Genomic DNA, 27,050 nt, shown 5'->3' with positions numbered 1-27,050 from the left:
CAGCGCGCTCAAAATGGAACAGGACAACACGCAGTTAGTCGATGGTGGGAGGCAAGCTGTCCAAAACAAGACGATGAGGAATCTAGAGATGCAGCAGGAGGAGCAGTCTCCGGACAGCGAAAGCGGATGCGGGCAGAGAAGGTGATAACCTGCAGCATCAAAGATGTGCAGAGCAGCAACGGTAGGACACACAAGACGCTGAAAAGGAAAAGCGCCCCCAGATTTACAGCCTCTAGACAGGGGTCAGCTCGGCTCCCATTGGACCCTGCCCAGTCCCCGATTGCTTGGAGCGGAGTCGAACGTGCGAAGAAGGCACAAAAGCGCTTGTGGATTTTTGAGATTGGATTGGGCGAGTCCGATGATATCGCTCAGTTTGATAATGGATGGAGGGTCGGAGTCTCCATCCTGCCTATCTTGGGGTTGATTCAACTTGACTCTGGATGGCCGGGATGGCTCAACAATAGCTGGCCCGACTCCTGCGGCCGGACGGGCTAGCCAACGTTGACCCGGCCGGAAGAGCCTTTCGGTTGCTGACTGATGACACGCTATGGCAAGCGGCAAACAGCTCAGCAATTGTGGCTTCCCTACGAGGATCAATATCAGCAAAGCAAAAGTTGGCCGAGTTTTGATGTGCCTCTCCCTCTTTGTTCGATGGGCAGCCAACAATTTTTTCACTGGCAGATTTGAACAACGTCATCGATCAAGCCAAAACCGGGATTCTTGTTTGGAATGGCATTTCTTAAAGGCCCCTGCTATGCGGCTCAGCTGGTCAAAGCGTTTGCTGATGGAGCGGACAGGCGGGTTGGGGTCTGGAATCCATCTCCGGGTCGGAGCTTTGACACATGGTCCGTGGACGATAAGCTTTGGTCTTTTCGCCGACTCGGGTCCTCGGGGCAGCATCCGGTTCCGTGTGAGTATCAGGTTCAGGGTTTTTGTTTTGATGGACAGGAGACGGTAGAATGGACGATTTCTGCGGTTTGAAATGCAAACTCTGTCACACTGTTTGGGGACTGACAGAGAGGCACGATGAAGGCAACACAAAACAACCCAGGGCTCATCCGGACAACGCTTGGTGGATGTGCAAATGCCGTCTGACGATCAGGTGAATCGCAAACTCGTCCCGCTAGCGAAAAGATGTTGGATGCAACATGTGATCTGATAAGCTGGGTTTGCGCACCCGTATCTCGAGTCTCGAATTATAAACCACAAGACTATCACCAAGTGCGGAGAAGTTGCAGCAGCGTTTACGTGATGGTTTCAAAGCCCCACGATGCTTACGGGCATAACACCCAAGACGGAACTTTTCGTCCAAAGATGAGTGAATCAGGCAAGACTATGCGACTTCCCCCTCCCAACCCCTCCTCCACCTTAGCCCTCCAAGGCGGAGAGGAATCAGACAGAAGGTGCCAAAACTACAACATCTCAACAATTGGGGAAGCAAGAGCCAGCCGGACCCGAATAGGGTTCCGATCAGCAGGCACATTTGTGCTTGCTGTGCGTTCTGTGATTGCCTGTGCATATTTTCTGCTGGTTTTACACCACAACACAGTCCGTCATTCGTCCCACCACTGAGAGCCATCGAGACAGCTGCACACTATCATATCTCATTCTAAGACCTCAAGGTCTCGTATTTCTGGCGTCTGTCTTGCCTGTCATGCCTGTCATGCATATCTGCGATGTGTATGGGATTGGGCCAAGCGGCAAGTGCCTGCTTGACGCATTTTGCTCAGCCCAAGGATACTGTTCCAGGTTTGTGTTGTCTTGGACGCGAAGGTCGTCTGTCGCCATCCCAAGATCTTCATTTTCACCTCTTACAGATACATACTGAGTATACATACCCAGACGTGGTCTCTATTGCTCAATACTCCTGTTGACAAGTTGACATTTTCGGCAACACCCGTCTGCTTCGGCTATCTCTGCACTACCTATCTCATCGTTGATGCCACACCTTTTTATTCATTCATTCATTCATTCATTCATTCATTCATTCATTCATTCATTCATTCATTCATTCATTCATTCATTCATTCAGTCATTCATTCATTCATTTGTTCTTCCGGAGCATCACTGCCAAGTTGACCTCCACGCCGACCGAAACAGTGGCTGCATAGCAGCTGGGGAATATGGCACAACGGACGAACACTTGGAGCCACCTTGGCCAAACATTGCCACTCAATCTGTCAAACGACATTAGTGCGAGTTGCACGGCATGGGATGGGACGGGAACTGCAACCTGCTGTCACTTTCCCACTGTCACATATCCCAAGATTTCCGTCCCAGGTTATGATTGTTGGCTTTGTGATCAGTGATGGGTCAATGCGGGCTACAAAGTCTCTCAGCATGTGGTGCTTTTTGGTCATGTTGAAAGTTTGCCTCATCTACGGTATTTGAATTTACCTCGCAGAGGAGTCACAAGGACTCAACAACATCAAGCAGTTGGAAGATGCGCAAGTCGACCGAGGTCTCCAAGTGAAGGTTTTCCTCGGAGCCCCAACAATCTGCTTGGTTTGAAACACGCATGGTCTGGCAAGGCGACACACTGTGTGAGAACTCCAGGCTTGATATCGACAATCTCCGGCAGAATCTTATACTGTGCGGTTTCAAAGAGCGGTCAACTGAACACCACACTCCAACGGGAACAGGTGATAGCTATATCAGCTTCTTCTCACAGCACATCCCTTGAACCGCCTGCAGGACGGGACAGGAAAGGCTGCCAGCCCTTCAAACATCGACCTCTTCTGGTTGGCTTGAATCGATCACCCCTTAGCCACCATTGGTACTAGTTGGCATGCCCACATACCCCAGCATTGACGAGCCAACAAGAAGGACAGGAGGCTCGCATGCGCACACCATATGAGGAAGCAGATCGTCGACCGACCGAGCCAGCCTGTTTGTTCTTGGCTCCCGGCTTTTTCACCGACAGCTAGATTGCTTCTTCATACGCACGTCGAACTCGAAGGGGTAGTTGGCTCGCGCACTTGGTTTAGGAGCACCGACAGACGCCCGTGATGACCAATGTTTTGCGCTAAGAAACGGGTGGGATCTGTCTTGGGCTCGGGAGAGGGGACCACCCAAGTTCTTAGATTTCTGCGTCCCTTTTCCGACTGCTTCTGGCATGGGTTCAGAAATAACGCAAGCAAGCCTGGAGCCTGGCCCCCTCGGAACAGTTGCACGAACTGCTGGGACCCTGGATCTCTGCGGTTAGCTGCATTGTTGGAGCCCTGTCAAAAATTCACGGGAAGGCTTAGTTCCCGCTAGATCTGCCAGAATCCGGGGAATAAACACTCACTGTCACTATCGACGTGACAGCTTCCAGGAAGTTGGAACCGATTTCGAGCCAGGTTTTCCACCCATTTCATCGCCATTTCATTGGCTCGATCCCTTCCTTACAATCCTACGAATGAGAATCGATCAGATCTGACACCCCTCGACGAGGAAATGCGGCGCATATCAAGGGACTTGGCGCACTCCTGCAAGGCATCGGGTATCATTCCCCACACCCCCCCCCCCCAACTATGAAGTTCGAGTCCTTCCTGCTTCTTGCCTGCCGCTCGGCATTTGCTCACAACGCTCGGGAAATAGGCCGTGCGAAGAGGCTCCCGACGACAAAGTCCAGCATCACACAGCATGGAAGATACATCTGTACCACCCGTACCACCCGTACCACCCATACCACCCCTACCACCCGTCTCCCGCGGCCATTTGAGCGCGCCGTTGGGTGTAACCGAAGGTACTTTATGCTGCGATGGAGGCTTCTATACGGCATCTGGAAGAGATAGGAATACGCCATTACTAACAAAATCAAGTTCTATCTCGCCTCAAACTCAAAAATATGGAAGTTTGCAAACGGGTCTCGCCGAACTTGATCTGAAACGGGTTGAAAGGTGTGGGATGGGAGGTCGCCGTCCTTTTTCACACAGTGCTGGTGGTGTCCAGAGCTGCTTCGGAAAGCTTTGGCCCTTTTTCCGAGCAGATATTCCAACACCGACAAAACAGTTTTGTATGGCTGCGAGAGACCCGATTGGGGATGCCTCAGAGACTGTCCCCCACGTGGAGCTAGCCCTAGTTTTGAGGGTGTGAAGGGAGCAAATGTCCCGGGATCACGATCGACCTCTTGCATGGAATTACTTCAGAGTTGGTAGACGCTGGGCTGAGGGGCTACAAGTCGAGTACTCAAGCATGGACTCGGTCTCTCTGACATCTCGTTGGTTGACAGTGCAGATGGGCGACAGCTGGCTGCAATTCAGCAGGCCGAGATGGATCTTCCTGTACCTGTTACAGGTATAAAGATGAGAGCTTTTCTCTGATGCTGCCCAGTCTTCGGTCGTCCTGTCGAGCTTTCATCTACATCCTGATCTCTACAAACATACCTTTTAGGGTTTGACTCGAGAACAATGGTCGACACGAGTGCATATCCCGTCCCTCCACTCGCCGGGGACACCCACGGATACTGGTTGGTAAGTTTTCATTGGGCTATCCCCTTTCACATTGGGGTTCTTGCCCTGATAGTTGTCTTGCTGACTTGGAATAGGAAACACGGCCTCATGATGAGTCTCTAGACCCTAGGAATGTCGTGGATTTCCCCCGTCCCTTGAATCTTCCGGCTGATCTTAGCGTTCTCACCGCCGGAACTTCCGACTACGCTGGTTCGTACATCATCTGGCCTCCCGGCCATCCCAACTCTCCCACGTCCTGGTATGACTGGGTCGCGAGGGAGCATGACTGCTACGAATGCCGGCGCAATTCACTCGGAAGTCATGGTCAACAACCCGAAAGCACCCAACAGCCTCCCCAGGGCACTATGGCACCGTTCATGGAGATGCTTCACCCGTCGTTCTTCGCTTCCCAGCCGGATGCCTTTTCAATCATCCACGCCCCGTTCCCCGAGACAACATACTCCTCTCCAGCTGTTCAGAACAATATCGGTGGAATAGTCTCCCAGCTGCCCCGTCCGCAACAACACCCACCTCCAGAGGTTCAAGCACTGCCCGTAGCAGCTTTCTTCCAGCCATCGGCTCCTGACTACAGCCACCAAGCCTTCCAGCCAACGCGACACAACCCGGCTCAGCAGCACTACCAACCTCACACCATTGCAGACATGCAGCAGGTAGTTACACCCCAACATGACAGTTTGGCCAGCATCGATATCAACCCTCACCCAGACCCCCACTACCCAACCGCCACCCCGTTCAACTCTCCCACCACCACCACCGTCACCACAGACCCCTTTCTCTCCGACCTCCTCCCAACCCCAGTCCCCATCTCTCTCGACAACAACGCCCCCCAACAACCCGTACCGAGCCCCCCTATAACCCACGCCCGCCGAACTACCCTCCCCAACGCGGAGGAACGCTACCAGTGCGCCCATCTCCTCCCCTCCGGCCAGGTCTGCAGCGCCGAGTTCCCCCGCCACTGGGAACTAGACCGCCACATCGACACGCTCCACTTCAAGTCCACGCGCACCACCTGCCACGACTGCAAGCCCTCACAGACGTAGTAAGTTTTTCTCTCTTGTCCCCCTTGTCGACAAGGGGTGAGTATTGAGCAACAAAACAACAGCAGCCGACCCGACTGCTGGCGCCGCCACTGGAGGAGGACGCACGCGGTGAGATTTATCGAGGAGAGGGGGGATCGGTTTTTCGTGGGGTTGCTGGAGCGGCAACAAGAACGGGCTGGTGACGGACAAGGAGGAACGGGGCAGCAAAAGGGGGAGGTGGCGTCGACGAGGAAGAAGGTGAGGAGGTATGGTAATGGGCTGCGGTGGGTGACGATAATGGGGGGCGATGATGGCGGGTTGAGCGAAGAGGAGGAGATTGCGTTGGACGTGTGGGAGGCGATGAAGAAGAACGGGAGGCAGGGGCCGTTGTTTGAGGAGAGGAAGAGGGCTATGAGGTGGTACATGAGGGAGGGGAGGAGCTGATTCCGGGATGGGTAGACTTGGGTTTTGGGACAGGTACCTGATAGATGTGATGCCCCGCAGAAACAAAGCTGCTAGGCTCTTGTTGGCGTTTAAATATCAGGCTTTTGTTTTGCGCACCCTCTCAACAGCTTCTGCCCAAACCTCTTTAAAAGTCCTGCACCCCCGTCTCCCCCGTCAGCACCCTCCCCACCCTCCCCCCTCCTTCTCCTTCACCCTCACTGTCAGCCCACCCCGGTTCCTCCCCCTCGATCCACTCCTCCTCCCTCTCCCTCCGCTCCAACTCGTCAAGCTCGTCCCTGTCATCGACCTCGTCATACTCAAAATCCTCATCCTCACCCCTTACGAACCGATCCCTTAGAAACTCCCTCCACCTCTCCTCCCCCTCCTCTTTTGTCTCCGGCGGGGGTGACAACTCGGCGCTGAACGAGGTGAAGCTCGTCCCCGCGGCTTCCACCTTGGGCCCCCTCCCTCTCCCAGCCTGCGACACACCCGCCGCCGCCGCCCCGTTCTCGCCCATTTCATCCCCCGCCGGTTTCTCCGAGGAGAGCTTTGCCAACCGTTCCTCGCCCCGAAGGAGGGACCCCTCGAGGACGCGGGCGTACCCTTTGGACTTGGAGTCTGCTTCCCGCTCCCGGGGGGTGAGGAAGCGGCGGATCAGGTGGTCGTGGAGGAGGGGGTCCGAGAGCTCGTGGTCTGGCCGGTCGAAATAGGACGGGTTTCTGCTCAGGTACTCCCGCCGGCGGTTTTGGACTCTGAGGCGGGTGAGCTCGGATGGGGATCTTTGCGGTCGGGGTCGGGGTCGGGGTCGGGGTCGGGGCCGGGGTCGGGAGTGGACATCTTCTAGTCCCATTTCATCTTGGGTATTGTTCTGAGTGGGGTTGCTTGATGGTGGTAATATCGGGGCCATGATGTCTGTTCTTGTAAAGTGGTTTTGAGTGTTGGGGGAGGGGAGGGGGGCGCGATTGTGTGCGACAACAATGGCTATTGAGTTGCAAGTGATGATGACGATGGTGAGAACTAAATCAGAGCGCTGGAGAGCAGGGAAATTAGCGGTTTGGAAATGTGGGGTTGGCGGCTTAAGTGCTGTATTTGCCACTCTTTCAGCAGTTGTCAACAATTCTGACTTTGTGTATTTATTTGCCTTCTCACCTCTCGATTCTCGATTTCAAGACGAGGATTGTGTCCACAGCGTGTCAAAATAAGTAACAAATTGGACCATTTCACATTGGTTACTGGCTTGCTAAGTGGTGAGGCTATTCCCATAGACTAAGCCAGGGAAACAAGACGTAGATACACAGCGGTGATCAAAGTAAATACTGTCAAGAAACAAAAAAAGAAGACCAGATTAGATATTGACTTGGTAGCTTTTTTTTACCCAAAGAATAAACAAGATCGCTCGTCAACAAAAAGAAAAAGAAATAGATCGTCTGCTGATATCGTCATCACCCAAAAAACTACCCCAAACAAATGAATAAACATATCCACACATGTATATGTACCATTCCAGACAATACAACAACATCACATCACTCACTCACTCACTCACTCACTCCCACTCCTGGAACTCCCCATAAGGATTCCACTCCTGCCCCGGATAACTCGTCGCGCTCATCTGCACCTTCTCATCCTCCTTCTTCTTCCCAGCATTCATCATCTCATCATCAAACACCGGAATCTTCTCCTCCATCACCATCCTCTCCTGCGCGATCCTCTCCTCCTCGGCCTTCTTCTTTGCCCGTTCAAAAATAGCAATGTTTTCTCTTGCGACCGCCCCGGTTTGTGTTGTCTTATTGCTTGGTGAAGCAGGCTTGAGTGTCGCGACAGTAGCAGAGGCGATGATGGGCGATTCAACATCGGACAGGTCGTCATCGGAGTCGTGATCGACGGCCGGGGGAGAGTTGGAACGGGGCCGTGGTTCAGCCGGGGGCTTGAGCTCGAGTTTGGGACGAGTGGTGTCGTGGGATGGGCCGGCAGACTTGGTTTCGGTGGGCTCGGAGATGATTATGGTGTTTTCGGCCTCCATAGGGGAAGAGCGAGTCTGGACAGGTGACTGGCGTTGCTGTTCCTCTTGTTGTTGCGGTGTCTGTGGCTGAGGTGGAGGTGAGGCTCGCTGCTGCTGTTGCTGCTGAGACTCAGGTTGTTGTTTCGGCTGCTCTTGAGGAGCAAACTGCGAGTTGCGCGGAGTAGCATCGTAAATATTGTCATCTGGCACACGACTCGGTGACTCCAGGTGCTGAACCGGAGCAGAAGGGCCTTGTATGATTGGTTCTGGGCTGACGGTTCTCGAATCCTGAGGCGGACTGACAGTTCTTGAACCCTGAGAAACGATGCTGGCGCCTGCAATGTGAATCGGAACAACCGTGCTTGGTGCCTGTCGATCCGGGCTCCTTGGCGGTAAGAACTGGCTGCCATTAGGAGGGGAGGGTGACTGCTTAGACTGCATGTACCGCTGCTGCGAGGGGAGAGAAGCAAGTCCGTTGCCGGCGGAGAACTGGCGCTGGTGAGTGGCGCTGCCGTTTTGCGGGGGGCTGACATTCCGCTTGAGGGGACTTGGCCGCGCAGAGGGCAAAGTGTCGCTGTCCCGGCTGTCGAAACGAGCTGGTTCTGGCCGAGGTTGCACTTGTCTCTCAGGAGGCGAGACGTTAGGCGACGGTGCCTGAGGCGCAGCTGTCCGCACAGAGGATTGAGGTGACACCTCTATTTGGCGGGGAACTGCGGTCAAAGTACTTGCCGGGTGTGACTGCGCTGGTTGCTGCACTGGAGGAGATGGCTGAGCTGGCTGAGCAGTTTGCGGGGGCTGAGTCTGTTGCGTGGGTTGGGCCTCCGGAGAAGGAACCCGCTCACGCAGAGACGGTTGACTGTTGAATACTGGAGGCTGCTGTGGAGCAGGGGCAGCACTGACAGGTGGGGGTGCTGGAGGTTGAACCGGAACTGGTGAAGGTGCTTGGACATGAACGTGACCCTGAGACGCGGGAGAAGGATCACGAGCGTTGACGGGAACCGAAGAATTCGAGGGCTGGGGCGAAGCACCTTGAGCTCCATTGACCTGCTGAGAATACACTTGACCAGGGACGGCTCCAGGCGGGACTTGAGTTGGCATCCCTCCTGGCTGTACCCATTGCTGGGGATAGCCCGCTGGAATCATCTGCCCTTGAGGCATACCGTACAACCCGACAGGTGTAGGGCCAACATAGAACCCAACAGGCCCAGGAGCAACACGTCCCTCGCCATGAACATACCCATACGAGGCAGGAATAGGGACCCTCTCGTACTTTGGCTCGGTGGGAGGCGGACCAGGGCGAGGAGCTTGCTGCTGGGATGGCGGCGATGGTTGGACTGTTGGCGCAGTCCCTTGCTGTCTCTGGGATTGAGGCTGATTTTGGTATGGATACTGACCAGCAGGACCAGTTTGCTGGGGCCTTTGTTCCTGAGTGGACGCACCAGCTGGAGGCTGTTGTTGTGGCTGCGGCTGGGCTTGAACTCCCACCTGATGAGGCGCGAAAGGCTGGGATTTCTGGCCTTGAGAAGATTGCCCGGCCAAGAACGGTTGGCCACCCATGGGCGGCAGAGCGTTGGGTGAATGAATCTCCATCTGCTTCGTCCCCTTTTTGAAAGCACCAAGGAACCCCGAGAGATTGCCACCCTTCTCCTTCTCGCCCTTTTCTGGCTTCGGTGCCGACGGCCCGGTTGCCTTGCTGCCCTTTAAGAGTTTCGAAATTGTGCTTTGTTCCTTTTCCTTCTGGTGAAACTGAGGAATCATAGGGTTGCCATTCGGACGAGGACCCGGACCGAACGGTGCGCGGTTGGGCTGAGGACCACTTTGGGCCGATCCCCAAGTGGGCTGAGTGCTAATCCCTTGGAGAGGTGCCTGACCTTGTTGAACTTGAGAGGACTGAAGGCTAGACTGGTAAGAGTGTCCGCTCGGGGGGCGAGGCCCAGCTCCTGGTCCCTGACTCGGTCCCTGAGGATGCATGTGGATAGAGGGCGTCTCAACGGTTGGCGAAACAGCAGAGATCGACTGTCTTGACGGGGCTCTGCTATCTTGGTCCGGCAGCTGAACTCCGGCAGAAGGGTGGAACTGGGATGGTCCAGCACCTCGCGTTTCTTGTTGGAAGCTAGGTCCCGACACCCCGAACTGTGTCGGGCCCTGTCCTTGATAACCGGCAGGAGGACTTCCGGGAGGAGCAGATTGATCGTTATTCAACCCCTCCGAGGCGTTCAGAGGCTTGCGCGTGGGGTTTTGGGTTGGACTGAACCGAGAGCCCTGTCCGTAGCTCTGAGCTGGAGGCTGGCGAACTGCAACAGCTTGCTGAACAGTGAAACTAGCAGGCGAATCGTTCAGATGCCGTCCTTGCTCAACGGCAGCCTGAGAAACAGGTTGCGATTTGCTCGAGACGGGAGACTCAAAGGCGGAGCCAGCAGGGGTTGGGTCGAGCAATTTGGTTGGCTGGTGTAACTGAGCATTCTGCAAGTAAGGCGTAGTTTCTTGCTCTTGTTGGCGGCTGACGGTAGATAGATTCTCTGCCTGACCATGCTGAAACGACAGCTGACTCTGACTTTGTTGAGGAAGCGGCGGCGGTCGATGTGCGATAAATTCATCATCTAGCTGACCGTTATCAGAGGGCTGAGAGACAGGTAGCGTTTGGCCTGGCGATCCCGGACCTCCTCTCCCGAATTGGGACTGGAATAGTTGCTGGTTAGCCGCAGTGGAAGGGCGTCCATCTGGACCCAATGCTGGGCTCATGCCATATTGCTGTTGTCCTCCCCGCCCCGGCGAAAAGGGAATTGGTTGCCCCGGGGGGATTGGCAGCGAGACAGCAGGAGGACCATCCTTGGGCTTGGAGTCAGCTCGGTTGCGAAGGAATCCAAACATGCCACCACTGGGCTTCCGGGTCTGGTCGTATTGCGCAAAGCTGCCCTGCTGTTGTTGCTGGGCTTGTTGCTGTGGTTGCCCCTGTTGCTGTAGTGGTGACTGCTGATTCTGGGCGCCCGGAGGTGGCAGCGCATGACCTGGCTGCCGTAAACCGGTGACAGTTCGCTCAGGTCCAGAGTACAGATTGAAAGAACCGGGCTGCGGGCCAGCTCCTGCCGGAGGGGTGGGATCCTGAGGGTGCTGACCTTGTCCTTGGGCCTGTCCCTGAATCTGACCCGGTGACTGTCCCTGGAACTGCCCCTGAACCGGCCCCTGAGGTGTCCTTGGAACCTCCCCTTGAGGGATGCCTGGCAATGGACCGGGAGGTGGCCCCTGGAGGAACGACGCCGGAGGTGGTCCCTGGTTCATGCCCTGAAACTGGGCCTGTGCCTGAGGGGGTGATGTCTTGATAGTGAATGACGGCGAATGCTTATGCCCCTCTGATCGATGGAAGACATTCTTGAGAGCAGAGAAGCGCTTCTTGGGCGGTCCACCGATGCTTCCAGCTGGCTGGTTTTCCGTGGCATTGGTCGACGTGGAAGTTCTCGACATGTCAGGCCTCATCGAGTTCGGCTGCTGAGGTCCGGATGGTTGTGTGGCACCGATGCCGAAGAAAGTAGTCAGCTTCCGGCCCGGTGGCGCAAACTGCGATGGCGGAGGCGGGACACGTTCACCCATGGGCGTGCCCGGGCCATGCGCAATCATACTATCGTTGTCGGCCGCCCTTCCCCCAAATGGACCGATTGGGTTTGGTAAGTCGCCCTCGTCATCGCTTGAGTCAGAGACGACGTCGTTGCCAACCCCCTGATATCGCGGAGTACCGTCACCATCCCGGCGCTCGACTGGACCGCCCGTGGCTAATCTGTCTCTGAGTCCTGAGTACACGCCCGAGTTGCGCTTGATACGCCCATCTTCAGTAACCGTGATCCCAGGAGCGCCGGAGCCTGGCGGTGATACATTATTCTTTTGCTGCTGGTTCTCCTGGTCGGATCCCTGCGGGATGACAGGGCTTTGATGAATAGTCGGGAGAGCAGGAAGAGGTTGCGTTGGGTGAGCTCTTTGGCTTGGTAACCCGTTGTAGTGCTGCTGATCCCTAAAAGCCGGATGTGTTTGCTGAGATGGCTGGGAAGCCTGTGGCTTTGGTCTTTGCGAGGAGTGCCCTCCAGAAACAGGGCCGCCGGTCTCCTTGTCAAATCCGTAGTATGGTTGCTGCTGTTGCTGCGGGGGTGATGGCTGCTGATGAGGCTGCTGCTGCTGCTGCTGTGCTTGTTGCTGTTGCTGCTGGTGCTGTGATGAGGCATTGCTTGGTGAGGAACGATGGCGGCTCGAGGGATGTAGAGGTTCTGCTAGATGTGACTCCTGCGGTACCCAACTCTGAGGTTGAAACCTCTGGGAAAGGTTCCCCGGTAGCATATGAGGAAGCATCGGTCCCTGTCGACCGGAACCATCTGTATATTGCTGTGGGCCCTGCGGGGGCACTCCGTTCACTCCGTGTGGAGCATTGACGGCAGCTCCCGCAAACCCGCGGGACAGGCCCGGGGATGGTCCTTGTTGACCTTGACCTTGTAGCTGCCATGTGTGTTGCCCTTGAGTAGGGGCCTGGGTTTGCGGACCAGGCGCACCTTGGGTTGGCCGGTATACAGACTGAACAATCGATTGCTGTTGTGGATGTTGCTGTCCCTGATGACTGGTGTTGGGGTTTTGTTGCGCCGTGCCGGAGTGCTGTTGATGTTGCTGTCCATACTGTTGGAGCTGCTGCTGTTGCTGCTGATGACCGTTACTATTACCCGGACTGTTGTTGTTGTTGTTGTTGTTGTCACCAGAGAATCTTTCAGCGTTCAAGCCAAGCGATGAGCCACGGCGAATGGGCGGTAGACCAACAAAAGACGGAGGCCGCTCTATCCCATTTTGGCCAGAATGCTGCTGATGCTGTTGCTGCTGCTGCTGCTGCTGCTGTTGTTGTTGTTGTAGGTATTGTTGATGCTGTTGGTGATGATGTTGGAGCTGCTGATGCTGCTGATGTTGAAGCTGTTGATGTTGATGTTGCTGCTGGGCGCTGAGATACCCCTGCTGGAAGTTTCCCGGATGAGGTAGTGGCTTGTAAGCCGGATTGTAGGATGCCATTGTAAGTTCGTGATAGCGTAAAACGAGTACTTGGTGACGTCGACGATGTGTCGCGAAAGTAACGGTGGGAAAGCCAGCGCGGACGCAAGTGGGAGCTCAGATTTAGTTGTGCGTGGTTTGTGAACCGACTGTACGACCAGGTTGCAAGCGACTGCCGTCCTCCTTGTGTTGCTTCAATCTAATTCCCGGTCTTGTCGCTAGGTCGCCAGCGCAGCGACTGCGAGTTGTATTGTCCACTGACTTTTTTTTTGGTTCGTATCTCTCACCAATTGCTGGTCTATTGCAGGTTGAGCCCAAGCGCCGAGGACACCACCGGTTTTCTGGGTATGTCTGTGTGGGAGGAGGGCGTTCGGTCGAGCTCCGATTGCAAGACCCGACAATCCAGTACAATTCGATCACCTAGGTAGGACCTCCGTTGTGTCGGAGGACGGATTGTGTTGAACCGCCGGCCGACCGGAGGTGACTCGGGCACCGTATATATAACGTCGCCGCCGTCAGTGTTGGAGCTGAGACGAAGAGGGGCAAAGCAAAAGCTCAAGCTCAAGCTTGTCTGTCGATCGTCCCATGTGGAGGTGGGGGGCTGGTCGCATCAGGGTCCAGGACGCCCACGTTTGTTCGCGATAGCTGGGACCGAGCCGTTGTCGTTCCCACGGTTGAGCTTGAGACAATGACGACGGTAGCAAAGAGTGCAAAAGAAAAGAAACACGATGCAGAGTAAGACGCGACAGCAGTTTCCTGTTTTTGAGAGGTCGAAATTGCTGGCAGAAGAGGACCCTTGTCTTGGATGCGAGGTTCAGCCCCCGCAGACAGGGGGTCAGCTTCTCCAAGGGCCCGAGTTTGTTGCTGCTGATGGGCTGAGATGGCAGCCTGATGCCCTGTGGACCGGTGATGGGGACTTACAGTAAAGTTTCTGTTACTACCGGTCTGCCTTACACTGGCCCGTGTTCTTCTACCACCACTTTTCCCCTTTTGTTTATTGCCGTTTGATGCTGAGATCATGCTGCCTCGCTGGGCTGAGAACCGTAGAGTAAACATTTCGCGACCATGCTATTTTTGCGTGGGAAACAACGGGCTCCGGGACACGATGAGTGGGTGCCCACAGATCCTTGCTAGAGTTACTGCGAACGTGGAGAATGGCTGGCACTATCACTTCTCCAGGCGGGCTGTGCCGTAGGGTAGCATGTGCTGAGTATGCTGCCTCTTGGCTCCTGGTGATCATCCTCACCTTGAGAGTCTTGTGGTGCAATGCCCGGGTTTTGTGTTGCGTTGGAAGCCAGAGAAGCCGTGGAACAGAAGAAGTATTTTGGTACGCTGGTTGCGTCTTTGGACCTCTCAGCAGCAGCCGGCTGGGCATTGGGAACACTGCAGGGTAGATCGGATTCGACTCCGAGGAGGTGTTGTGGATTTGGCCCTGGAGAGGAAATCGATACTGCGTAGCAAGATCCTTCAATTTGTTTCATCGCCTTTTTGCGGCCCCCAGCCTTGTCCCAACTTCCGTTCTTTGCTGTGATCAGCAGTACCCCAAACAAGACCCCCGAAATCGCGGTGGATGATGTGATGAGAGAAGCTAAACTACGGCGCGTGACAGCGAGAAGGAGCATAAGAAAAGGCAGTGTGTGTGTACAGTCCTTCCGTGGTAGGTACCGTCCTACCTACCTACCTTGGTCACTGTAAATTGTAGCACATGAAATTCGGCATCATTGTTCTTTCAAGTGTTATATCACTCGCGTGTAGAGTCTTTACCGACCCCCATACAAGTGGTCTTTGAACTCCATCTCTTTGGTCAATAATGCTACTACGGTAATGGTTGTCAGTCAAGCACAGAACTGATGATTGCTTCAGGCATATCCGTATTGAATTCCACTGTTCTTCCTGAAAAGGGGCCCGCCCTCTATTCTCATGCCATGCTGCTTACCAAAACCTCCTCATCCATATCCTAATCTAACAGTCCCCCTGAGGTTCAACACCTACGCTCCAATACTTCGATTTCGTCCTCCTCTTCGATCGATTTCCACCATCAAGAGTATGTTATAATCTTCTATCAGTTGCTTGCAAGCCCAAGCCTCTCCCAACTCCACAGCAGCACTCCCTTCTCATCCTCTGACAGTGAACTCGCCACACCACATTTCTCGGCAATCATCAACTCCAGCTTCCTAACAGCTTTCCAAAGAGACTTGAACAAAAGAATTGTACCGCCCAGCTAATCGATGTTCACCCCCAGGGGAATGATTATTTTTTTTATAAAAAAAAAAACGGTATCAAACACTGGTGGAACCGGCCCCAAAAAACACCCATCATCTGCACCGGTTTCCGCAGAATCTCTACCGACAACTGCTCAAACGACACGCGGGAATGTCCCCGGAACTAGCCGTCGTGACATCCCAGTGCCGTAGTTGATGGAGGGAGTGAGGAATCCCGATGCTGCCCCTGCCGAGCTTGTAAATGATCCAGGCCCGTAGTTGATCATGTCAGGCCCATAGTTGATCATTGGTGTCGACCTTGAGTTGGTGACTGCTTGTCCATGGTGGGTAGGTTGATGTTGGCCAGGTGTGCCTGATGACTTATAGTGTCCAGATCTCATCGTGTGCAGTAGAAGCAAAAAGACCAACGTGCGCGAAGTGTATCTAAAGTGCCGAGGACTGATACTGCAGGAACAGGAACATATATGAGGGAACTAATGTAGAAAGGTGGACAAGGCACTTGCTTCATGCAATGGAACGAGACTTTATATAGACTCCGAGGCTGCACAAAGGGTAGAATCACCTGGCGGCTACGCAGGGTCAAGAACTGATCGTGTTGCTCTCAGTGTGGCAAAACGCCGTTGAACGGTGATGATAACTGTGTTTCGGTTGCCGCAGAATGACATTTGGAGGTATTGGTCTGATGTGTGAAAGACAGGTCATGCTCCTTCAAGAGGTTCCATGGGCGATGATAGCTTTCATCTGTTCAACAGTCTGTGTGTAATTCCCGTGATCTTCAACGTTTGTATGCCATACCCTGATGCCACCTCCCTATATGAAAAGAAAACCCTCCTCCTAACCAAAACAAACCACCTACCCACCTGCCCAAACCTGACTTCACGTGGCTGATGCTTGTACCTGGAAATAAATAACGTAGTTTCCAACCGTATTAACACAATATACAACCCAACCCCAGCTGGGCAAGTTCGTGACCAAAAAAAGACAAAGAAGACACATATCATGAACTTGAAAACACCTTGTCACCCGTTTCCCGGAGCTTGTTTCTGCCCTTGCTGAACAATCCCTTTCCAGCTTTCCCTGCTGCCATCAAGAGCACCTTGCTCTTCTGTACCTGTGCACTATGTTGCAGATGTGAAAATCCACTTGCGCCGTGTTGATGTGGTGGTGGCATAGGAATGTTCGCCGGAAGGCCATGAGCGCCGTTGCCACCAAACTGTTGAGATGGGGCTCCGGTCGGTGACAACCCTTGCTGCGATCCAAAGCCTGCCACAAATGCGTTTGTATGCTCGGGGTGCCGCGATGTCATCATCGTGAGCCACTCATCAAGCCCGGTATCGATTGCGGCGAACTGGGCTCTGGAATCGTTAAAGGTTCGAATCCTGTCAAGCGGCATTGGCATCTCCAGAACCTGCCGGAATGGAAGGATATTGATGGATCCTTTTCTCGGCGCCACGGCCCGAGAAGCAAGTTGTTGTTGTTGTTGTTGTTCTTGTGGTGCAATATTTTCAGGGGTTGGCGATGTACGCTCTTCACCCGTTGGCGGCTCAACAGCAATCTTTTCATCTGCGTATGCTAGGCTTTTGCCATTAGGTCTGTCTGAAAGGACTGAGATAGGAGATGGTGGTTCAATGGGTGTCGCGTTGGCTGATCTAGGGGCAAGGGTACTGCTTGCTTGCGAGACGGTGTCCGCAAGAGGCACAGCGTCGGCTTTCAAGCCAGGAGCAGGACTTGATGGAGCGGCATCCAGCTCAGCTGGTAGTGTTGTGATGGCCGGAAGTACCAGAGACTTCGGCTCAGCGGCCGGTTCTTTTATCGCAGGCTGAATACTCACAGGCGCCGGATCGCTAAATCCAGCCTCCCATGAGAATCGCTTACGTGTATCTTCCATCACGGGTGTGTTGCCAACTCCGCCCTCCGACGCTGCGGGTTTCGCGGGGCTAGTTGGTGAGCTTGCGGAAAGGGCGACAGCTTTCACATCCAGCGACGGAGCTGTCTCTTCTCGGGGGGGTTCCGCGACAGAAACGCTAGGGGCATCGGAGGGTCTCCCTGCTTCCGGCTGCTGACCAGTTGCGGCAGCGGCAAGCAACCCGGCTTCTACCTTTTCTTCGCTCGCGGTCCAGTAGTCATCATAAACATCACCCAGATAGCTGCTTTCCCGAACAGGGGACCGCGCGGCTGCTTGATAAGCGTCCGCGGAGTCTGCGTGAATATTTCCGAATCCTTCTGTTGACTGGACAGGACTGAGTGACTTCATAATCTCTTCGCTCAGCACATCGTTCTCCTTCAAAGGCGAGCTTGTGTCTGCCTCCAGCATGGACCCAGCCCCGTAGGATGGCGGAGATAAGACAGGATGTACATCAGTGGTGATCTCTGGCGGGTCGCGACGTGGATTCAGTGGCGCCGTGGGCGTGATTTCCGAGGTTTCCGTTGTCGTAGTGGTTGGTTCGGGAGCCGCAAGAGCGTCGCTCTCCACCTTCTCGGTCGTTTCGTAGCTCACCTTTGATTCGGAGCCGGGAACCATCGCAGATGTTGTGCCGAGCGAAGGGCTTGTGGTTCTGAGTGGTGGCAACGCGCGAGGAGAGGCGGGGCGTGGAAGAGGTGCTTTTTGTGTTTCAAGCAGCCCGCTTTCTTTGACAGGACCTGCCCCGCCGTAGCTAGGTGCGTGGGAGCTATCCATACTGAAAGCAGCGTGTTCGGCTGGCGTGCCCGAGTTTGCGTCTCCGCCAGCCCTCTCAACTGCTGCTGGGACGGGCTCAATCTGAGAAGGCAGCAAAGCTTGACCTGGCGTCGCTAGGGTTTCGGAAACCCAGCCACCCGGTAACGACGGTCTGAGAATCCCTTTTTCGTTGGACTGTTTGTTTGCTGCAGGTTCCCGCGGCAGATCTGCGGCTGGCTGCTGTTGGGCAGGAGTGTTCGAACTCGGCGGCGCACCAGAGTCCTGTTGAACCGCAATGGCGGAACTAGAAGTTTCGGCCCCGTGCTCCATGGCAGCCGGGCTGACCGGATGCTTTGAATCGTGGGTCAACGGTGTCTCCCCGGCTGTGGTTTCGGGTGCGGTCGACGCCAAATTGATATCCTGAGTTGCTGGTGTGCTGGGTGATTGCTGTGGCTGATGTTGACGAAGTGTAAGGGCTGGCGACTGTGTCCGTGAAGGATCATTTGAGACCTGCGCGGTGCCAGTAGTAGTGCTTGTTGTTGGGACACCAACGGCGGGGACACCAACGGCGGGGACACCAACGGCGGGGACACCAACGGCTGGGACAGAAGGTTGTCGGTTTGAGCTGTCGAGAAAGCTTGATGGGGAAAATAGGTCTTCGCCAAAGCCCGACATGCGGGTCACGAGCGGTAGCTGGGGGCTTGTTGAATACCGCCGGAGTTGCTTACCTACATCAACCTTGGAATCTTCAGCATGCGCCGGAGGTTGAGCCTCTGAGGTTGTATAATGAGGAGTGTAACTCGCAGGTTCATTGCTGGGCTCGTCGGATCCGTAGCTGTCAAGAAGCCCTTCAAGCCCATATTCGCTCCTTCTCTCGGGAACCGTAGCCAAACCAGGTCTCGAATCTCGATTCACACCAGTTCTTTCCTCATCTTCCCTGCTTCCCGCTTCTGCTCCTGCGGCATATTGTGGCCGGTCGACAACAGGTGGCCCCGTAACACTGCTCAAAGCTGGCCTCGGAGACTCTAACGAACGCTTTCTTTCTTCCTCCAACTTGCGATAGATATCGGCCGGTCGGACGAACGGGGATCTGGACGGCGAAGCCAGCGAGCTCGGGCTTGTGGGCGATGTTGCGGCATCTAAGCTGCTCTTCCGTGGCTGCTGATGAGATTGTGATGGAAGCGTAGCGAGCGACCCTGTGCTCTCCGGCATGGTTACAGCGCGCTGAAATTGCTGTGGTTCCGTCGGGGAACGCGGTCCCATCGGTTTCGACTGCGGCGGTGGGTTCGGCTCAGGCTCGTCGTCTTCGTACTCGTCGCCCCAGTCATCGCCATCATAGTTCTGAGGTTTGAAGTTTGCCCACTTTCTCGTCTTTTGTCTGCTAACGTTGACCTTGTACATATCGTTTGCTTGCGCCGGAGACCCTACAGCAGGTGACCTGGAGAAGAGGGGGTGTTAGTTCAGCAGTATCATCGACGCACTGCTGTGCGCACCGAGGTTGGGCAACGGGAACGCAGCGGGGTGGCACAATCTGCTTACATGGACCGGTTTGTAGGAAATACATTCCCATAGGAGCCGTCCATTGTGCCGTCCAGTTGGTTTTTCAGCAACTTCGAGCCTGCAGGCGCAGTAACAGCTCCTCCAATGGCGCAAATTAAGAGGCTTTTCGGAAGGGGAGCTTGGAAGCAGGAGAGCGCCCCAATAATGCAAGTTGGTTCTGTCGGCCAGAATGCGGCAAAACAGAGCCCGCGGGTGTAGCACGGGTTTCGTCCAGTGGTTCAAACCGGATCAGTTGTCGGCTCAAGTTGGTCGCGAGGAGTTGTTTGAGAACCAAAGTTTGAGGGACAGGTTCACGAAGCACGGCTGGTCGGCCGAACGTGGACAGTTATGAAGGAGAGGAGATGGGCAGATGTCATTCGGGGTTTCCCAGCGGTCCACCCGATCATGAACGAATTCCACTATGGATCTGCTGGGGTTCACGATTTGGGAACAAGGATTAGAGGCGCGCGGATTCGGGGTGGATTTGACTTTGTGGAGTCCGGCCAAGTCTTGCTGATGCCAAAAAAAGAAAAGGCATTCATTGTCTGGTCGAAGACAATCAGATTAATTGTGCACATGCATTTTGCAATTGTTCGAGATTGAGGACATCCAAGACACGAGGCCAGCTTGCTGAAGAATGACGCTTTGGAAGGCGGGTTTAATCCCTGTGGTTGAGCTTCCACCAAGTTCTCATCATAGCCAATGAGGAAGAAGACCCATTACAGTTCTTCCAGAACCTCGCTCTTAACGGTGATGCAGCTGCCCCAAGCATCTTACGAAGTCTTGTGCATCGTGGGCGCCAAAACGACAAGGCCACGGCCCCTGGTCTTTCTTGTGTGTTCCTGCAGTTACTGAACTGGTGGATCGAGAACTCCATACGACTGTCGGCAGACCTCATAGCTTATCAAATTATCACGAGCAGATGGCCTGGTCCCTTGCGCGGGGCTGTGTCGATGCTACCTGGCTAGATTGCGGGCACTGGATGCCCATCGCCGCGCGTCATCGGATTGCCCAGGAGGCGAGTGTAGTTCGTACAGAGCTTCAAACCAGGCCTGGCTTTGCTGATTGCTCTCTGGCAGCTCTGCCGTACATAGATACACCTATTTTCATAAAGTGCACTCTTGCTGTATCATTCCAAGTAGCACCTGTAACTCTACAAGTCGCTACAGCGCTGCTGATTAAGAGAGTGACGAGATCAGGACCCTGCGCTATTCGCACAGTCCCAGCCACAGTTCCCGCATCGTCTGCACTGTGCTCACACCCAACGCAAGTCAAAGGGGGGTCCAAGCGTTCCTTGTCGAGACAACACCACGTTTCCTTCAATCACGACGACATCTTGGACATCGCCAACCGTTTCCAGCCGTCATAGGCGCCCCATTCTGACCATTCTTCCGACAAGACCCTCGCTGCCGGCTTTCGCATTTACGTACACAACTTTTAATTAATCAACATCGCGTTCCCTATCTGGACACCTTTCCTCAGCTCGCCTTTCTTCAGTCCACCACGGGCGCATCGCGACAGCAAAAAACCCGTATCGTACCCTAATCGTCTTCGGTCACATCATCGAGAACAAATACCAGAGACAGCGACGACCTATATCCCAGTCTTCGTCACCGACCGGCTTTCAAAATGGCCGTCGCGATCAACGACCGCACGGCGGAATTCCGTCACATTGTCAGCGCCGCGAAGCGCAAGCAAGTGGCAAAACCTGGATCGCAAAGACTCCTCGGCAGTAGTCAACAAAGCGCCGCCAACGGCGATGCCAAACCCAAGCGCTCAGAGTTTGCGCGGAGTGCGGCAGAAATCGGCCGAGGAATCTCGGCTACTATGGGCAAGCTGCAAAAGCTGGCTCAGCTGGCCAAGAAGCGATCCCTCTTCGACGACAACCCGATCGAGGTGAACGAGTTGACCTTCATCATCAAGCAAGATCTGTCCCGCCTCAACGAGGATATCCGAAATCTCCAGGCCCTTTCCAGACGGCTGCACCCAAAACCGGACCAAGAGGGTGAGAACAACAAGAACATTTTGCTTCTCTTGCAGGGCAAGTTGGGGGATGTCAGCGCGAACTTCAAGGTAGGACAAAACACACCCCAGTCGGATATCTGAACGCGCACTGATGCCGTGACAGGACGTGTTGGAGATCAGAACCAAGAACATCCAGGCCTCGAGGTCAAGGACCGAGGCATTTGTCTCTAACGTCGGGCAACATGCGCAGCTTTCCTTGCAGCAATCTGCCTCCCCGCTATACGGCACGCCGAACCGGGGGACACCATCACCGGGGAATGACTTGATTTCTCTGAACCCAGTGGTAGACCAGCAGATGCAACTCCAGATGATGGAGGAGGGTGGCCAGAACAACTACATTCAGCAAAGAGGCCAAGCCATCGAAGCCATTGAATCTACCATCAACGAACTGGGGTCCATGTGAGTTCTTCTCCGAACCTGAAGATCAAGATGACCACAGCTGATCAATTTCTCCAGCTTCGGTCAACTAGCTGGCATGGTCAGCGAACAATCAGAGATGATTCAAAGAATCGATGCCAACACGTGAGCCCCTTCTTCCACCACTCTATTACGTGATGCCATTAGCTAATATCCGTATGCAGAGAGGACGTCGTGGACAATGTTGAGGGCGCACAGAAAGAGCTTCTCAAGTACTGGTCACGAGTCAGCAGCAACAGGTGGTTGTTAGCCAAGATGTTTGGCGTTCTTGTGGGTTACCTTCCCTTCAGGCCATGTCTATGCAGCTCGCTGATATGATGTTTCTAGATGATATTCTTCCTGCTCTGGGTGTTGATCGCCGGGTAGTCTTTTGGGTTGTTCCCAAAGTTACGATTCTCTTGTATAATTATGTCCTTCCTTTTTTTTAACTGCTGCTACTCGCATACGGGGACTACCGCGTACTTCATTTTTTTGATGTTCGCGCCGGCGTTTTCTCGGTAGAATCTTTCGTTGCAAGCATGGTAGACAGAACCTTGGTAATAATGATGGGTGGGCGTGTGGTCTTTTTTGTATCTTGTTTCTTGGGAAGACAAAGAAGGGGGCTGCCTGAATGGCTGTGTACAGAAAAGGGAGGCAGTGAAGCAAAGCGTGCCAGACTATCGCTGGTTGTCTTGAAGGGGAAAGCATGGAGAGTTTGAAGAAGCCTAGCTCTGACCTGCAGATTGAAGGATTTGAAGACACGGGGAAACTTGTCCTGTATTTCCTGAGACGAGTGGTAACGGGAGCAATTTTCCACCTATCAAAGTGCCTAAAGACGGTGTTGGAGACCGCAGCGGTACGAGAGGGTGCCCCTGACGAGAGGGGGTCGGATGTGACTGTGGGGTTTTGATGCCATCATGAGGGGCAGCTTCACGTTGAGATTGTAGGCAGACCTCAGACTTGGCCGTCTTTGCCCCTATCCAGACGAGAGATCCCTGTATTTCAAGCAATACGGAGAGAGCAGAACAGTCGCCTTCCGCCTGCCCGCTGTCGTGATACTCCATGATCTGCCCTCGACGTGCTTTTGCTCCGTCCTCTCATTTAGCCGGATAGCTCTCTTTCTCCGCGTGGGATCCATGGTATAAGCTGGATACCTGCTGCTACTTAGCCGTGTTGAACACTCCTTGATCTGTATTTTACTTCCAATCCAAAGCTGTTTCTCAATTCCTCTTTTTTTTCTTTTTTTTCTTTTTTTTTTTTTGTTTTTTTTTTTGGCCCAGAATCAAACTGTCTCGCCTATTCGTCCGTCACTTATCTCACCTCAGGACAAACCCCAAAATGCCCCCCAAACACTTCACCCTCAACACCGGCGCCAAAATCCCGTCCATCGGCCTGGGAACCTGGCAGTCGCCCCCAGGCCAGGTAGCCTCCGCCGTCTCCTACGCCCTCCAAAACGGCTACACGCTCATCGACGGCGCCTACTGCTACGCCAACGAAGATGAAGTCGGCCAGGGGCTCGCAGAGGCCTTTTCCACCGGCAAAGTGAAACGAGAGGACATCTTTGTCGTGAGCAAGGTCTGGACTACGTACAACACCCGCGTCGAGGAAGGATTGGACAAGAGCTTGAAGAGTCTGGGGTTGGATTACGTTGATCTGTTCCTGGTTCACTGGCCGCTGCTGATGAATCCTGAGGGTGAGTACGGCTTCGGACAGGTGAGATCAGGGGGTTTGATGTTGATCGGAGATAGGTAACCACGACCGGTTCCCCACCAAAGCGGACGGGAGCCGCGACATCATCCAGGGGTACAACCATGTTGATACCTGGAAACAGATGGAGGCGCTGCTGAAGACGGGCAAGGCAAAGGCCATCGGTGTTTCCAACGTATTTACCCCCCGCCCTTACCCTCCTCTCCCGAGTTCCCGTTGCTAAAGAGAAAAAACAGTACTCCAAGCTCTACCTTGAACAGCTCCTCCCCCACGCCACAGTCATCCCAGCCGTCAACCAAATCGAGAACCACCCCGGTCTTCCCCAGCAGGAGATCGTCGACCTTTGCAAGGAAAAGGGAATTCACATTATGGCGTACAGCCCCCTGGGGTCAACTGGTGGACCGCTGTTGAGCGCCGAGCCGGTGGTCAAGATTGCGGAGAAGCATGGCGTGAAGCCGAGCTCGGTCCTGCTGAGTTACCACGGTTTGTCCCCACGCCCAGTGTTTTTGAAGACGTGAGAGGCTGACAATGAGAAACAGCCCCGAGAGGCAGCACCGTGCTCGCCAAGTCCGTCACCCCCGAGCGCATCAAAGAGAACATCGAGTCTCTGATCGACCTGGATGAGGAGGACCAGGCTGAGCTGAAGGCGTACTCTGACAAGCTGGTTGCGGAGAAGAAGTGGCAGCGGTTTGTGTACCCGCCATTCGGTGTCAACTTTGGTTTCCCAGACAAGCAGTGATCTGGTGAGCGGAAAGGGTATGGGTATTCAGACGTTTCTAGAGATCTCATAATTACATATTGACCAGCACCTTGATCACCAATCTTCCCTCGTCGTCTTTGACTCGACCCGCCATTCCAAAGGCTTTGGGTATGTTCTCAATACCTGTGAAGCGTTGCGTGATCAGGTGATTTAACCCAGGCAATTTTGATCGAAGACCATTAGCGAGCAGCTCAATGGCTTTTTGGTAAGCATTTGCATATCTGAAGACGCCAACGAGGTCGACCTCTCGGATCGAGGCTGCTGAGATGGGAAGAGTCTGAACTGGGTTGCCCATGCCGATGATCATGACTTTGCCTCCTGGAGCCGTGGCCTGCTTGATGTCAGCAAACGCAACGAGGTCAAGACTTCGGGACTCACAAAGATGGCAGCCTGCAGACAGCTCTCCACCCCCGTACACTCAAACGTCCCATCCACCGGTCCCATTTTCTCCCCTACCATCTCCGCCACCTCCCTCGCAAACACCAGCTTCTCCTCTATCGTCTCCGGCCTCTTCATTGGCACGACCACCCCCTCATCCGCAAACCCATTCTCGGTCGCGAACTTGACCCTCTCCTCCTGAATATCCGCAATAATCACACTGGCCTTACTCACAACTTTACTAACGCCCGCACAAAGCAAGCCCACCGTCCCAGCCCCAAAGACCAAAACCTTTGCCCCTTCCTCCAACTTTGCCCTCTGCAGCGCGTGAAGAGCAACAGCCATCGGCTCAGCCAGTGCTCCATCCTCCAAGCTCACTCCCTCGGGTAGTTTATGACACCACTTCCGGGGGTGTACAATCTCCTCCTGCAGCGTCCCCTGGGCATGGGGCCACGCCTTGGCGGAAGAGCGGAACTTCATCTCGGGGCATATGTTGTACCTCCCTCGAAGACAAAGATTGCATGATTCACACGGTTGTCCAACTTCAAGAGCCACCTTGTCTCCGGGGGACAGATCGGTGACGGCTGAGCCGACAGCGGTGACGATTCCGGCCGACTCATGGCCTAGAGTCAGAGGCTCGCGGACAAGGATGTCGCCATTGCGGAAGTGGTTGTAATAGTGAAGGTCTGAGCCGCAGAGACCGGTGGCTTTGACGGTGACGCGGACGTCATCTGGCGTGAGGGGTGGAAGCGGGCGGGTTTCCTGCCATGTCAGCAGAAGCCTTCGCAAGAATAGATGGGGGAAAAGGAGACTTACAAGACGGAGGTCTTTAGCCCCATAGAGGACCGAGGTTTTGACTTCAGTGGACATGGTTTTGGTGTTGAGGTCCAAGTCAAATCGGTAGGTGACTATGGCTGAGGAGACACGAGGTATATGGTAAAAGATGTGACCAGATCTTCCAAGGCATGATGAGAATGATCAACATCGCCCAGGAAAACGATAGGATAAATAAATATCAAAGTGACCCTCGAGCTCAGGCAGCCCAACGGCGAATCAAACCTCCCTGCCCAACATCTCCACTTGTACCGCCCACTCGCAGCAAGTGGGAGCGGCCATCCGATCGACTATTGGTCATGATGGAGGATCACAACCAGTCATCATCGACAAACAAAAAACAAAAAGCAAACACGATCATGAGGTGTTGCAGATTACTTGGACCTTCCATGCGCCTATCCGTAGAAAGTGACACAAAACATACCGAGAACCAGGGACGTGGGGCAGTCCCATCCGATGACGGCTGATGTCGAACGGGGAAGAGCTGCGGGTGTAAGTAGACAGGTGGGGGAGGGGTCACAGTCTGGCCTCTCTACCTTGAGGCATCCCTCCCCTTGCAGCAGGCCGAAAGTTTGACTGCACCTCCTGTACATCTATCTCCCTAGTCAAGTCTGTGAGCGATACGGACAGCCTAGCGCCATGTTTTCCCTCAAAGATCACACTGCCCTCGTAACCGGCGGAACGCGGGGTATCGGGCAAGCTGTCGCCATTGCACTCGCCGAAGCCGGTGCAGATGTCATTTTGGTCCAGGTATCTCTCCTCAGCATGACGGAGACCCCCAGTCTCGAACCTGGACTAACGTATCACTCAGAGAAATGCAAAGGACGAAGAGACAGCAACCGCCATCCGGAAACTGGGGCGCAGAGTTACAGTCGTCGCGGCAGACCTCAGTTCTCCTACAGAGGTGAAGAGGATCGTTCCCGAGCTACTAGACGAGGGCCGGGAAATACGCATACTGGTCAATTGCGCCGGCATCCAACGGCGGTACCCGTGCGAGGAGTTCCCAGATGAGGACTTTAACGAAGTCATTCAGGTCAACCTCAACAGCGTCTTTACCCTCTGTCGGGATATTGGTGCTCACATGTTGACGCTTGAGCCCTCGCCAGTCACTGGCCGCAAGGGATCCATCATCAACTTTGCTTCTCTGCTCACCTTCCAGGGAGGACTCACCGTGCCAGCTTATGCTGCTTCGAAGGGAGCTGTTGGGCAGCTCACCAAGAGCTTTGCCAACGAGTGGACATCCAAGGGAATCACGGTGAACGCCATTGCGCCTGGATACATCGAGACGGAAATGAACACTGCGCTGTTGAACGACAAGGAGAGGCTGGCGAGTATCAGCGCGAGGATACCGGCCGGAAGGGTAAGTACACCCACCATAATACCTGGGCAGTAACTGACAATCATGCAGTGGGGCACCCCTGAAGATTTCAAAGGGACAGCCGTGTATCTAGCCAGCAAAGCAAGTGCATATGTGAGCGGTCATGTCCTCGTTGTGGACGGCGGATGGATGGGTCGGTAATCACCAACTTTCTTATTCGTGATGATGAAATACGAAGCAGACTCAAGCCAAAACCCTAGAGAATAGACCTCTGATTCCC

General features: G+C 54.4%; 9 protein-coding genes across 9 annotated transcripts; 4 read left to right on the top strand and 5 right to left on the bottom strand.

Annotated features, from left to right (window-relative positions):
* The first annotated feature begins 3,122 nt into the window (after nucleotides 1-3,122).
* QC762_121116 (uncharacterized protein) lies at nucleotides 3,123-6,043 on the top strand. Its single transcript, XM_062886547.1, has 3 exons — nucleotides 3,123-4,457; nucleotides 4,532-5,496; nucleotides 5,560-6,043. Exons 1-3 carry the CDS (start codon nucleotides 4,395-4,397, stop codon nucleotides 5,918-5,920), a joined length of 1,389 nt encoding a protein of 462 aa, XP_062749642.1. The 5' UTR covers nucleotides 3,123-4,394; the 3' UTR covers nucleotides 5,921-6,043.
* A 22-nt stretch (nucleotides 6,044-6,065) lies between these two features.
* Nucleotides 6,066-6,827, bottom strand: QC762_121113 (uncharacterized protein; the record flags this gene model as incomplete). Its single annotated transcript, XM_062886546.1, is given in 2 exon segments — nucleotides 6,066-6,726; nucleotides 6,739-6,827. 2 exon segments carry the CDS (start codon nucleotides 6,825-6,827, stop codon nucleotides 6,066-6,068), a joined length of 750 nt encoding a protein of 249 aa, XP_062749641.1.
* Nucleotides 6,828-7,466: 639 nt separating this feature from the next.
* Nucleotides 7,467-12,956, bottom strand: QC762_121110 (uncharacterized protein; the record flags this gene model as incomplete). Its single annotated transcript, XM_062886545.1, has 1 exon — nucleotides 7,467-12,956. One exon carries the CDS (start codon nucleotides 12,954-12,956, stop codon nucleotides 7,467-7,469), a length of 5,490 nt encoding a protein of 1,829 aa, XP_062749640.1.
* A 3,198-nt stretch (nucleotides 12,957-16,154) lies between these two features.
* QC762_121100 (uncharacterized protein) lies at nucleotides 16,155-19,793 on the bottom strand (the record flags this gene model as incomplete). Its single annotated transcript, XM_062886544.1, has 3 exons — nucleotides 19,353-19,793; nucleotides 18,407-19,251; nucleotides 16,155-18,376 (listed from the first exon to the last, which is right to left on the bottom strand). The coding sequence occupies exons 1-3, from the start codon at nucleotides 19,394-19,396 to the stop codon at nucleotides 16,155-16,157; spliced, it is 3,111 nt and encodes a 1,036-aa protein (XP_062749639.1). The 5' UTR covers nucleotides 19,397-19,793.
* A 357-nt stretch (nucleotides 19,794-20,150) lies between these two features.
* Nucleotides 20,151-22,593, top strand: sed5 (Integral membrane protein SED5). The gene is given in 6 exon segments (XM_062886543.1): nucleotides 20,151-20,181; nucleotides 20,201-21,425; nucleotides 21,481-21,776; nucleotides 21,834-21,899; nucleotides 21,959-22,064; nucleotides 22,122-22,593. The coding sequence occupies 5 exon segments, from the start codon at nucleotides 20,982-20,984 to the stop codon at nucleotides 22,158-22,160; spliced, it is 951 nt and encodes a 316-aa protein (XP_062749638.1). The 5' UTR covers nucleotides 20,151-20,181; nucleotides 20,201-20,981; the 3' UTR covers nucleotides 22,161-22,593.
* Nucleotides 22,594-23,043: 450 nt separating this feature from the next.
* On the top strand, nucleotides 23,044-24,258 carry GAR1_1 (H/ACA snoRNP pseudouridylase subunit). Its single transcript, XM_062886542.1, has 4 exons — nucleotides 23,044-23,466; nucleotides 23,522-23,655; nucleotides 23,717-23,963; nucleotides 24,020-24,258. Exons 1-4 carry the CDS (start codon nucleotides 23,112-23,114, stop codon nucleotides 24,217-24,219), a joined length of 936 nt encoding a protein of 311 aa, XP_062749637.1. The 5' UTR covers nucleotides 23,044-23,111; the 3' UTR covers nucleotides 24,220-24,258.
* Nucleotides 24,230-25,806, bottom strand: QC762_121070 (uncharacterized protein). Its single transcript, XM_062886541.1, has 3 exons — nucleotides 25,435-25,806; nucleotides 24,619-25,380; nucleotides 24,230-24,571 (listed from the first exon to the last, which is right to left on the bottom strand). Exons 1-3 carry the CDS (start codon nucleotides 25,486-25,488, stop codon nucleotides 24,272-24,274), a joined length of 1,116 nt encoding a protein of 371 aa, XP_062749636.1. The 5' UTR covers nucleotides 25,489-25,806; the 3' UTR covers nucleotides 24,230-24,271.
* Nucleotides 25,786-27,039, top strand: QC762_0021310 (uncharacterized protein). The gene is made up of 3 exons (XM_062883077.1): nucleotides 25,786-26,202; nucleotides 26,264-26,812; nucleotides 26,861-27,039. The coding sequence occupies exons 1-3, from the start codon at nucleotides 26,092-26,094 to the stop codon at nucleotides 26,969-26,971; spliced, it is 771 nt and encodes a 256-aa protein (XP_062749634.1). The 5' UTR covers nucleotides 25,786-26,091; the 3' UTR covers nucleotides 26,972-27,039.
* QC762_0021320 (uncharacterized protein) lies at nucleotides 26,381-26,718 on the bottom strand (the record flags this gene model as incomplete). The annotated part of the gene is given in 3 exon segments (XM_062883078.1): nucleotides 26,381-26,561; nucleotides 26,623-26,651; nucleotides 26,668-26,718. The coding sequence occupies 3 exon segments, from the start codon at nucleotides 26,716-26,718 to the stop codon at nucleotides 26,381-26,383; spliced, it is 261 nt and encodes an 86-aa protein (XP_062749635.1).
* Nucleotides 27,040-27,050: the final 11 nt, after the last annotated feature.

This window comes from Podospora pseudocomata (genome assembly GCF_035222375.1).
Source record: "Podospora pseudocomata strain CBS 415.72m chromosome 1 map unlocalized CBS415.72m_1, whole genome shotgun sequence".
Classification (NCBI taxonomy): Eukaryota; Fungi; Ascomycota; class Sordariomycetes; order Sordariales; family Podosporaceae; genus Podospora; species Podospora pseudocomata.
This window is presented reverse-complemented; position numbering and strand designations above follow the sequence as displayed.

Coding starts and splice junctions, on each gene's coding strand:
- GAR1_1 (XM_062886542.1), top strand. CDS start 23,112: ATGCCCCCCAAACACTTCACCCTCAACACCGGCGCCAAAATCCCGTCC. Junction 23,656..23,716: donor AGGCCATCGGTGTTTCCAAC/GTATTTACCCCC, acceptor GAGAAAAAACAG/TACTCCAAGCTCTACCTTGA. Junction 23,964..24,019: donor GGTCCTGCTGAGTTACCACG/GTTTGTCCCCAC, acceptor AATGAGAAACAG/CCCCGAGAGGCAGCACCGTG.
- QC762_121070 (XM_062886541.1), bottom strand. CDS start 25,488: ATGTCCACTGAAGTCAAAACCTCGGTCCTCTATGGGGCTAAAGACCTC. Junction 25,381..25,434: donor GGGCTAAAGACCTCCGTCTT/GTAAGTCTCCTT, acceptor CTGACATGGCAG/GAAACCCGCCCGCTTCCACC. Junction 24,572..24,618: donor GTCTGCAGGCTGCCATCTTT/GTGAGTCCCGAA, acceptor GACATCAAGCAG/GCCACGGCTCCAGGAGGCAA.
- QC762_0021310 (XM_062883077.1), top strand. CDS start 26,092: ATGTTTTCCCTCAAAGATCACACTGCCCTCGTAACCGGCGGAACGCGG. Junction 26,203..26,263: donor CAGATGTCATTTTGGTCCAG/GTATCTCTCCTC, acceptor CGTATCACTCAG/AGAAATGCAAAGGACGAAGA. Junction 26,813..26,860: donor CGAGGATACCGGCCGGAAGG/GTAAGTACACCC, acceptor ACAATCATGCAG/TGGGGCACCCCTGAAGATTT.
- sed5 (XM_062886543.1), top strand. CDS start 20,982: ATGGCCGTCGCGATCAACGACCGCACGGCGGAATTCCGTCACATTGTC. Junction 21,777..21,833: donor ATCAACGAACTGGGGTCCAT/GTGAGTTCTTCT, acceptor CAATTTCTCCAG/CTTCGGTCAACTAGCTGGCA. Junction 21,900..21,958: donor CAAAGAATCGATGCCAACAC/GTGAGCCCCTTC, acceptor ATCCGTATGCAG/AGAGGACGTCGTGGACAATG.
- QC762_121116 (XM_062886547.1), top strand. CDS start 4,395: ATGGTCGACACGAGTGCATATCCCGTCCCTCCACTCGCCGGGGACACC. Junction 4,458..4,531: donor ACACCCACGGATACTGGTTG/GTAAGTTTTCAT, acceptor GACTTGGAATAG/GAAACACGGCCTCATGATGA. Junction 5,497..5,559: donor TGCAAGCCCTCACAGACGTA/GTAAGTTTTTCT, acceptor ACAAAACAACAG/CAGCCGACCCGACTGCTGGC.